At 39.3% G+C, this 11,591-nt stretch overlaps 1 protein-coding gene and 1 non-coding gene across 2 annotated transcripts in view; both read left to right on the plus strand.

The window, feature by feature from the left end:
* The window catches only part of Mcf2 (MCF.2 cell line derived transforming sequence), a 140,725-nt gene that overhangs the window by 20,424 nt on the left and 108,710 nt on the right, over positions 1-11,591 (plus strand). Inside the window, exons 3-4 of the mRNA XM_021153012.2 lie at positions 4,723-4,837; positions 7,093-7,183. Coding sequence (XP_021008671.1) covers positions 4,723-4,837; positions 7,093-7,183 — 206 coding nt within the window. The remainder of the gene's footprint in view (positions 1-4,722; positions 4,838-7,092; positions 7,184-11,591) is intronic.
* LOC147004734 (U6 spliceosomal RNA) lies at positions 8,659-8,765 on the plus strand. Its single transcript, XR_015047212.1, has one exon. It is a non-coding gene; the product is annotated as a U6 spliceosomal RNA (small nuclear RNA).

Below are 11,591 nucleotides of genomic sequence, written 5' to 3' on the forward strand. Positions count from 1 at the left end.
AGCATTGGAAATGTAATTGAGGAAAATACGTAATAAAAAATATTTAAAAAATTAAAGCCGGGCGTGGTGGCGCACGCCTTTAATCCCAGCACTCGGGAGGCAGAGGCAGGCAGATTTCTGAGTTCGAGGCCAGCCTGGTCTACAAAGTGAGTTCCAGGACAGCCAGGACAGAGAAACCCTGTCTCGAAAAAAACAAAACAAAACAAAAAAATTAAAAAAAGAATAATTAAGGATTTTAACATTTTTAATATTTAATTAAGAGCAATCTTAATACTCTTGTGCATTTGTCTTTAGACATCCACAGGGTATGTGGGGACATATGTGTCTTAGAAGAGTGTGGGCTAGATTTATTGATTTTATTTATTTATTTATTTATTTATTTATTTATTTATTTATTTATTTATTTAATGTAAGTACACTACAGCTATCTTTAGAGATACCAGAAGAGGGCATCAGATCTCATTACAGATGGTTGTGAGCCACCATGTGGTTGCTGGGAATTGAACTCAGGACCTCTGAAAGAGCAGTCAGTGCTCTTAACCACTGAGCCATCTCTCCAGCTCCATAAACAGAGTTTCATTATGTCGCCACAGCAGGTCTGGAACTTGCTATGCAAACAAGGTTGGCCTCAGTCTCATAGAGAACCTTCTGCTTCTGCCTTGCAAGTGCTGGGATTAAAGTTTTATTCCACCACACCCACCCGTTTCTCTTTTTATACTTATTACTTTTATGTGTATGGTTGTTTTGGTTTACAAATATGCATGAAGTGCCTGCTCAGGTGGGCATCAGAGCCCCTGGAACTGGACCTGCAGATGGTTTTGGGCTGCCACGGGTACTGAGAAGCAGCCCAGGATCTTCTACAAGAGCTGACCATGCTTTTTAATGCTAAGCCATCTTTCCAGATCCTAATCCTTTTTCCTTTTCATTTTTTCTTTTTTCTTTTTATTTTTCATTCATTTTTTTTTTAAATTCTGGCCCAGCTTGCCTGCTCCGGCCATATTTATTTTATCTATGTGGGTACACTGCCACTGTCTTTGACACAGCAGAAGATGGCACCAGATGCCCATTAGAGATGGTTGTAAGCCACCACCTCTCCAGCCCATCTTTTTTCTTAATAATGGTGTCCTGATGTAAAGCATAAGAATAGGGTGATGTTGGAGCTGAGACTGGGTTCAGCCCTTACCCATTACTGAAATAAGAATGAAAGAAAGAAAGAAAGAAAGAAAGAAAGAAAGAAAGAAGAAAAGAAAGAGAGAAAAGGAAAGAGAGAGAGAGAGGAGGAGAAGAAGAAGAAGAAGAAGAAGAAGAAGAAGAAGAAGAAGAAGAAGAAGAAGAAGAAGAAGAAGAAGAAGAAAACAAAGACAAAGACAAAGACGAAGACGACACACACACACACTGGATTTAGTAGTTTCTGTCTGGACTATATCACCATCGGATATAAGAAGTTACTATTCTGTCATAGTAAATTTAGCTCTTTGATTTGATTTCATCACTGTCAGTGTTTCCCAGATGGTAGTCAATTTCTCATGTTTCAAGTACTTTTGCTTTATTTAAGTGTTCCACCACTGAGCTACACTTCCAGTCCTCTGTGTTACCAAAACTGTGTTCTGAATAGAACCATCTTCAGGGCTGTCTGCCTCCATCCACACTCTTCTCACTTTTCTTTTGTCTTTAGCATTTTTGTGTGTGTGTTTTTTAATACTTCCGCTTATACTTTCTTTTGAAGAAAACGTTTCTAATGGACAAGAGTAATTAATGCCCTTACTTCCCAATTTAGAATTTAAAGATCTTCTTTGTTCTTTTATTACAGGTGTACTAGTTATACAGTATTTGTAGGTGCTCAATGGTAATAAGCTTAATAGATTAAAATTTAGTAGATTTGTCATTCCGTGATAATTGACCCTTAGTGGAACCATGTATCATTTCCATTAATAGAAGATGTTTGCTTAACTAGTACTAGCTTGTTTGGAAAGAAAGAGGAGAAGGGAGGTTAGGGTAGTGAAGGAAGGGGTGTCCTGGTTTGCTTGCTTGCTTGCTTCCTTTCTATTGTGTGTTTGTTTGTTTGTTTTGAGATAGGATTTCTCTGTGTAGCCCTGGCTGTCCTGGAACTCACTCTGTAGACCAGGCTGGCCTCGAACTCAGAAATCCGCCTGTTTCTGCCTCCCAAGTGCTGGGATTAAAGGCGTGTGTCACCACTGCCCGGCCCTGGTTTGCTTTCTATTTCTGGGATAAACACCATGACCAAAAGCAACTGGGGAGATGCGATGGTTGCTTATGGTTCAGTTCTGTTCCTATAGAGAACCCTGACTGATAAAGGAGGTTTATTTGACTTACAAGTCTTAATCTCAGTTCATCACGGGGGGGGGGGGGGGCAGTCAGTCAAGCAGGAGCAGAGCTAGTAACCATGCAGGAAAAACTGCTTACTAGCTTGCTTTGTAGGACTTGCTCAGCTTGTCTGGGGTGGCACCGCCCACATTGGGCTGGAACCTCCTACATCAATCATTAATCAAAGAAAATAAAAAGCCCACAGGCATGCCCACAGACCTATGGAGGCAGTTTCTAAATTGAGGGTCCCTCTTCCCAGGTGTCTCTTGTTTGTGTCAAGTTGGCGAAAAAAAGTAAGCAGCAGAGAGACAAAGAGACAGAGACAGAGACAGAGAGACAGAGAAAGACAAACACAGAGAGACAGAGAAAGACAGACACAGAGAGACAGAGAAAGACAGACACAGAGAAATACAGAGGCAGAGAGAGAGAGAGACAGAGACAGAGAGAGACTGTTCTGTTGAGGGCTGAGTGGGCCAAGTTCTCTCTCCCATCACTTTTATTTCATGTTTTGTAGCTCTAGTATTAAGTACGTAAGCATTTAGGGTTATGACTCCTTGATAGGTTGGCAACCTGAACATTATCTAATGATCTTGAAAAGTACTTATTTTACTTTTAAGAAATTATGTTTGAGCCAGGCGTGGTGGCGCACGCCTTCAATCCCAGCACTTGGGAGGCAGAGGCAGGAGGATTTCGAGTTCGAGGCCAGCCAGGGCTATACAGAGAAACCCTGTCGCGAAAAAACCAAACCAAACCAAACTAAGACAAAAACCACAAAAAAACCAACCAAACAAACTAAAGACAGGGCCAAGAAGTGGGAGTGGGTGGGTGGGGGAGCGTGTGGGGGACTTTTGGGATAGCATTGGAAATGTAAATGAAATAAATACCCAATAAACAAAAGAACATTAAATAAAAGAACACACACAAAAGAAATTATGTATGTTTGTGCACATGAGTCTAGGTGCCTGGGAACCCCTGGAACGTGAGTTTCAGGTGCTTGTGAGCCACGTGACACCAGTGCTGGGAACTGAACTTCGTCAGTCCCTCTGCCAGAGCACTGTCGACGGTGAAACCATCCCCAGTCTCTCAAATGTACTTTGCTCAAAAATTCTTTGGAGGAAAGGCCCTTGGTCTTGTGAAGATTCTATGCCCCAGTATAGGGGGATGCCAGGGCCAGGAAGCGGGAGTGGGTGGGTTGGGGAACGGAGGGTGGGGATATAGGGGATTTCCAGAGAGGAAACTAGAAAACGGGATAGCAGTTGAAATGCAAATGAAGAAAATATCTAAAAAAATTATTTTAGACCTCCTTTTCTATATGAATGTTTTGTGTGTGTATGTTCACTATGTGCATACTTGGCGTCTATGGAGGGAAGAAGAGAATGTCAAATCCCCTGTAACAGGAGGGATAGATGATTGTGAGCCACCATGTGTGTGATGGCATTTGAATCTCTCCAGCCCCTAATTTTTTTCTCTCTCTCCTCCCTTTTATGGTTTTTTGAGATAAGGTCTCACTGTATACTTCTGCCCATCCTGAAACTCACTATGAAGAACAGGCTGGCCTCAAACTCATAGAGACCTGCTAGCTTCTGCCTCCTGAGTACTGGGATTAAAGGCATGCACCACTATACCCAGCTTTCCTGAACTTTTTTTTATATCTAGTAATATTCCTGGTTCTGAAATCTAGTTTGCTTAATATTAGGCATTATAAAGGGTAGATTTCTGCCTCTCTCCACTTTCCTGGCTCTAGTACATGCTGGTATGTTTATTTGGGTTCTGGATATTCTATTGCCATACTTCATGCTTGTATAGAAAGTACTTTGCTAGCTAAGCCATCGCTCTAGCCTTGCTTTTTGAATTTTAATTCCAACATTTAGATTATTTATTCTGCATAGTACTATATTTCTTTCCTGCTAACCTTTACTCTTGTGCTCAGTTTTATGCAATTTTCCACTGTCAATTTCTCATTTGGAATTTAGTGTAAGCGTAACACACACAGTGGTTCTGTAATCTTCTTTGATTGTTCAGCTTGGCAGGTCATCTGTTTCTTCACCCGTATTTATTATGTGTATCACATGAAAATTCCTATGTTCTTATTCATCTATTCCTCTTTGACTTTCTTTTTTCTCTCTTTCTTTCCTTCCTTTCTTCCTTCCTTCCTTCCTTCCTTTCTTTCTTTCTTTCTTTCTTTCTTTCTTTCTTTCTTTCTTTCTTTCTTTCTTTCTTTCTTTCTTTCTTTCTTTGTGCTAAATTTTACTTGTTCTTTTGGTTTATATGAAATTGTGATTCTCATAAAACTCTTACTTACCCTAAATAGCCTTCTAGTCATCCTCTTTAAATATGAAAACACTCATTATGTTTTGTCACACAAATTGATAATTTGGTTGATTTGGTTGATTTTAGGTGGCCGGGGAAAGGACAATGCTTGGATCATTACATTTCCAGAAAACTGTAACTTCAGATGCATACCAGAGGAAGTAATTGCAAAAGTGCTCAATTACTTGACATCTATTGCAAGGTATGTAGTATTCCACTACATTCTAAAATTTTGTTTTATATCAAATTTCCATTTGGAGATTAAACATGGAGCTTGCTATTGTGAATAATAACTTCACCTAAAGTAAATAAATATAAGAAAAGAGGAGGCTGATAGCTGCTTGTATTATGAATATATTTAGAAATATACTGTAAAATATACTAAAGAAAAAAATACAAATATACTGAGGATCTATGTAAATAGACATAGCACTTTAGAAGAGCTGGCCCTCACAAAATGTTGCAGACATGTATAAAAGGATACCTTTACTATTCAAGAGTGAAGAAAGCTCTTTGTCCTTTTGTCCAAGGTCTACATGTAAAGACTTTATCAGCACCAGTTTTTGGAGTTAAGCAGGATAATTTGATAATAAAAGCAGTTGGCAATACTATGAAACACTTAGAAACCTCCTTTAGAAAAGGATTTCTCAACAGTAAGAATGCAAGTACAACCAGTCGGATGGACCATTTATAAGATCCCAGCATCTCTACAGTAAGCAAGGGATTTCGCATACACTAGTAATCTCAGCAATGAGGAGTGGGAGCCAGGAGAATCTTTGGCTTTTTTTTTTTTTTTTTTTTGGTTTTATGAGACAGGGTTTCTCTGTGTAGCCCTGGCTGTCCTGGAACTCACTCTGTAGACCAGGCTGGCCTTGAACTCAGAAATCCGCCTGCCTCTGCCTCCCGAGTGCTAGGATTAAAGGTGTGCGCCACCACTGCCCGGCAATCTTTGGCTTTTTGGTTTCTAGATTAGCCAAGAAAATTTGAGCTCCAAGTTTAAGGAAAAGACCTCATCTCAAAAGACTAGGTAGAAAATGACAGGGGAGGACACGTAATGCTCTCTTATGCGCGCGCGAGCGTGCGCGCACACACACACTTCAGATATCATATTTATGTTGAATCTTATCTATCTATCTGTTTAATAATTTAAGAAAGGGTCACACTTTGTGGCCCTAGCTGGCTGGCCTAGACTTTCCTATGCAGACCAGACTGGCTTCATATAGAGTTCTTCTTCTTCCAGAGTACTGGGATTAAAGGTCTGTGCCCCCCATGGCTAGCCAAGATAAATTTTAAAGGAAGCAGTTTCCATTTATTAACCCTCAAAATAGAAGAGTCTTATGAACAAAAATCAAGTTCTAGAAGAGCAAATTTACATTGTACCTATGGAAGCTTAAAGTATTTTTAGAGCAAATCAAAGTTATATTATCCTTTAAATTTCCTTCTCTCAAATGCAAAGAGCAGCCTGCAATGTAAACAATATATTTAACTACATATTTTTCAAGTGAAGGAAAAATCATTGACAGATTTTTCTGTGAGGTTAAGCTTGATATTAAGAAAGAAACTGGCTATTGAGTTTCCTCGTCGCCATGATGTGAAGATTCCAAATCCGTTATTCTAACCCAGGTTTATCACAGTCAGTTATTTCATTTTACGGACTTTTCTTTTGTTTATTTGTATATGTGCGTGTTGGTGTGAATTAATGCTGTATTTGTATGTGTACATGTGGGAGCCATGAAAGGGCAATGGATTCCTTGAACTGGAATTACAGGTAGTTGTAAGCAACTTGATGAAGGTGCTGGGAACCAAACCAAACTCAGGACCTCAGCAAGAGGAGTAAGCACTCTTTCACACTGAGTTATCTGTTCAGCCACCTCATTTTCCTAATAAAAAAATTGAAGCTAGTACTGAAAAACAAAGTTTAAATAATAAATAGGAGAATATATATATATATATATATATATATATATATATATATAGTTATAGTTATAGAGTTTTTCTGTGTAGCCCTGGCTGTCCCAGAACCCACTCTGTAGATGAGGCTGGCCTCAAATTCAGAGATCTGGCTGCCTCTACCAAGTGCTGGGATCAAAGGCATGTGCCACTATGCTTAGCACTCCTAAACTTTTTTATATCTAGTAACTTCATTCTGAAATCTAGTTTGAAAATAATTTTTAAACATAGCAGGTTTTTTCTTTTTGGTTTATTATGAGAAGAGTCTCACTCTATAGCTCTGGCTGTTCTGGACCTCACTCTGTAGACCAGGTTGACCTCAAACTCACAGAGATTAGCCTTAATGAATGCTGGGATTAAAGTACAACAGTACTCCTGGCTAAGATAGCACTTCCAAATCTAAACTTGTTTTCAGTTAAAGATCATCTGTAAAATACATAATCATAAACAAAGACACAGAACAGATTAGGTTTGTTACTAATAAAAATTATTTTTCGTCTCTTATAGGCAAAGTGGATCTGACTCCCGATTTACTATTATTCTAGATCGAAGACTGGATACATGGGCTTCCCTCAAAATTTCCCTCCAGAAAATCTCAGTAAGTACCATGCACTTTGTAGTAGCTAATATATATATACATATATATATACATATATATATATGTATATATATATGCTTATACTTAACCTTTAGAAAGTATGGATTATTTTTATATTGATGGAGACAATAGGTATTGATATTGATATAATGTGAAGGGAAAGTAGGAAGAATATTTTGTGATCTTAAGTAAAGACCTCCTGCCAATCTAAATCCTAGTGGGAACAAATGAGTAACTGATGATTCAGTTTCTAAGTAAGCAAAGATTGTGCTCTGTTTTGTATAGCTTTAAAAGAAAGTCATACATTTTATGGGACCTTTTAGAAAGTGGAGATAGCTGACTTAGGCCACTCCCACTAGAGCAAAGGCTTGACAAATATACTGAGGTTACTGAAGTTCTGAGTCAGAACTCTTTTCTGCTATATTATTTGCTGATAAACATAAAAAATATACTAACACTTGGAGCCAGATATAATAACAAAGTGAATAAGGCCATCCATTTCATATTCATCATGCCTTTTTCCTTATTTGGGAACCCTTTAGTAGTGGTTTTCTATTATTTGTTTATAATAGCTACTTAATTATAAACAATGCATCTTAATTTTCTTTCCTGGTGCTGTGATCAAACTTTCTAGGGAAAGCAGCAGAATGGGGAAAGCTCATGATTCTAGGCTATATAGTCTGTCATAGCAGACAAGTCACAGTGGCAGGAATTTGAAGCCACTGATCATATATCCTCAGCCAGAAGAACAAAGAAGTGAATGTGTACACGGTAGCACATAGCTCACTTTCTCCATTGTCACATAATCCAGGATTCCTTATCTTGGGAATGGTGCTCCCCAATAGTGGCTCTTCCCACCTCAATGAACACAATTAAAATAATCTGCCACAGACACATCCAGAGGCCCATCACTCAGAGATTTTAGAGTTTTGTCAAGTTGACACTTATCACTAACCGTCACATAGTGAAAAGAAGATACCACAGAAGTCAAACAATTTGCTTTAAGGAAAATGACAGCACTGACTGTAGCTCTGGTGGTGGAGTGCTTGCCTACAAAGCCCAGGTTCCATTCCTAGCACTACATAAGTCATGAATGATGGTGCCTGCTTATAATCTCTGTACTCAGGAGACAGAGGCAGGAGAACAGACAGATCATGGTCATATTTGGCTACATAGTGAATTTAAAGCCAGTCTGGACTATATGACATCCTGTCTCAAACAATAGCTATAGCAAAGCCTTATGAGTGTGTTTTCCTGCTCAAAAGCATTCATATTTATTAAGTAGCACTGATACCTCTATTTCTTTCCTTCTTTTTTCTCTCTTTCTTTCTTTTTTTTTATGTTGTTGGTTTTTTTTTTGTTTTGTTTTTTTTGTTTTTTTGTTTTTTTGAGACAGGGTTTCTCTGGGTAGCCCTGGCTTTCCTGGAACTCACTCTGTAGACCAGGTTGGCCTCAAACTCAGAAATCCGCCTGCCGTGCTCGCTTCGGCAGCACATATACTAAAATTGGAACGATACAGAGAAGATTAGCATGGCCCCTGCGCAAGGATGACACGCAAATTCGTGAAGCGTTCCATATTTAAAAAAAAAAAAAAAAAAAAAGAAATCCGCCTGCCTCTGCCTCCCGAGTGCTGGGATTAAAGGCGTGCACCACCACTGCCCGGCGATACCTCTACTTCTTGATTAAGAACTGTTATCAGGCATCAAATTTGTCTCATGTGTGCTTATATTAATAAATATAAAAGGATATAAAATGCAAGTAACTTTAAAAAAAAAAAAACCTGAATAAGAATTTAAATGTCAGCCGGGCGTAGTGGCACACACCTTTAATTCTAGCAATTAAGACGCTGAGGCAGGTGAATCTCTGTGAGTTCAAGGCCAGCATGGTCTACAAATCAAGTCCAGGATAGCCAGGGCTACACAGAGAAACCCTGTCTTGAAACAAAACAAAAATTGAAACTTCATGAACTCTAAGTTGGTGTCTTTCTTACCCGCTCCTTTTATAAGTGTTTGTATGGATTATAGATACACAACTAAATTCAGTGGTTTTTAAAAAGGTACATTTCTTTGGAGTGAATATATCTGCCCTTCTTGTACTATTGAGTTGTGTCAATGTGGTACAATGCAATAAAAGCTAGCTCCCTTTTCTTATGAACTTGAGGCCAGTGGAGGGCAAGGACTTCCTTCTTGTTGCCTTACGGCTGTTGCCCAGAAGTACATTCTATTTTCAGCAAACAGCTATAAGCTCAGGGTCTTTTTATTCTTAAAGTACCAAATTAAACAAGATTTGGGGTATAGGAGTTTGTGGCATGTAATGGGCTATATTGAGAGCCTGTCTCTAAAACACAAAATACGAGGCTGGGGAGATATAAGAGCACCTGTCATGCAAGCACGAGTACCTGAGTTCAAATCCCCAGAACCAATGTAAAAAATGCTGTGGAAACAGGGGAATCAGGGGTCTTGCTGGCTGGTAGCCTAGCTCTTCGTCTACGATAGCTGTCTTAATTGAGCAAGGCAGAGCATGATAGGGCAGTCCACTGCAACACCTTCTTCTGGCTTCTGTGCATGCACATAGGTGTGTGAACAGACATATACTTACACTCACTGAAGTAATTATTTTCTGTTGCTATGATAAAACCCTTTGACCAAAGCAAGTTATCGAACAGTGTTTACTTGGGGTTATGGTTCCAGAAGGATAAGAGCCCACTATGACAGGGAACTCTGAGAGATAGAGGCAAGCATGGTGGCAGGAAATGGATGCTGAGAACTCACATCCTGAATTGCAAGCAAGAAGAGAGAACATTTGGAAACGATGAGAGGCTTGAAACTCTCAAAGCTTGCCTTCTGTGACACACTTCTTCCAGCACGGCCATTGTCACTACGTCTCCCCAAACAATGCCACCAGCTGAAGAGCAAGGGTCCGAATGCACACGTTTATGGGGGATATACTCCTTCAAACCACTGCAGTCATACAAAACGAAAGAAAACGTTTCTGGAGATGTAGTTGGTGAAATGGCTGTTCCTGGCTGTCAACTTCATTGTAAAAGTGGAAAGCACTACAGCCCAGAATTAGAGGGCTCACCTGTGACCCAGATCTTGAGGCTGGAAGACACAAGTTTCTCACCTGGACCTTGGCATGGAGATCTTGAGGCAAAGTGGTCAAGAAAAGCTTAGGCCCAGACAAAGTAATACACATCTTTAATCCCAGGAGACTGAGGCAACTCTGAGTTCAAGGTTAGCCTGGGACAAAGCAAATCCCAGATCCAGGGGTGGTGGCGCACATCTTTAATCTGGGCCACACCTTCTGCTGGAGACCTACATAAGGACATTGGAAGAAGGAAGATTCAATCTTCTTCGCCTGGTTGCACTTACTTGCCAGCACATCTTCTTAAAGGTGTACACCACCAGAACCTACTTCTATAGAATACCAGCTGAAACAGCAAGCCTCATGGGACTGAGCAATCACTAGGCTGACCATTGTTGGGTTAGTTATACTACAGACTGTATGTCATTCCAAAACGTTCCCTTAATATAGAGAGACTATCCCTAAGTTCTGTGACTCAAAAAACCCCCTGAATAATACTGTCAATTAGATGTTTATTTTTAATATTTTAAATATTTCTTTTAAAAGATTTTATTTTAAATAATGTATGTGTGTATGTATGTTTGTATTTATGTTTATATATGGGTATATGCATATGTGAGTGTTGTTCAAAAAGTTTAAAAGAAAATGTTGGATCCCCTGGGACTGGAGTAAGTGGTTATGAACCACCTGGCATGGGTGCTGGTATCATACACATTAATTATATCTCAACCATCCCTGGCTGATTTCTTGACATGTTTGAAATAAAGATAATTATCGATGAGATGAAGATGACATTGAACTGTGATCAGGACATATTGTATGAAGAAAAATATAAATCTATTTTTTTAATGTGATATTGAATCTGATCTCATGAGGTAAATTTCACATTCTCTAAGAACTACTGGTAAAATTAACCATTGTGTAACATGGTCTGTTTGTGGTCGATTCCGTTAACACTTGCCATTTTTCTTCTGCTCCTAGAGATGGAACCTAGAATCATATATGTCCTACCACTTACTCACTACCCCATGTCATCTGTTGCTTTCAGTAAGATCACTACATAGTTCAGTTGAAGACCTTAGCTCATAGTTTCCCAAATAAATGGATGTAGGTAGGTTAGGCTTCATAATAATGAGAGAAGACATTTGAAATTATTGCTGACTGACACATAATAACTGTTTGTATGGGGTTGAAGAGATGGTTCAGCAGTTAAGAGAACTGGTTGCTCTTTCAGAGAATTCAGTGGGTTCAGTTCCCAGCACTCACATGGCAGCTCACAAACATCTCTAACTCCAGTTCCAGTGGATTTGACCTCTCTCCTAAC

The sequence above is a fragment of the Mus caroli genome, unplaced genomic scaffold (genome assembly GCF_978045245.1).
Source record: "Mus caroli unplaced genomic scaffold, Mus_caroli_1 scaffold_5, whole genome shotgun sequence".
Classification (NCBI taxonomy): Eukaryota; Metazoa; Chordata; class Mammalia; order Rodentia; family Muridae; genus Mus; species Mus caroli.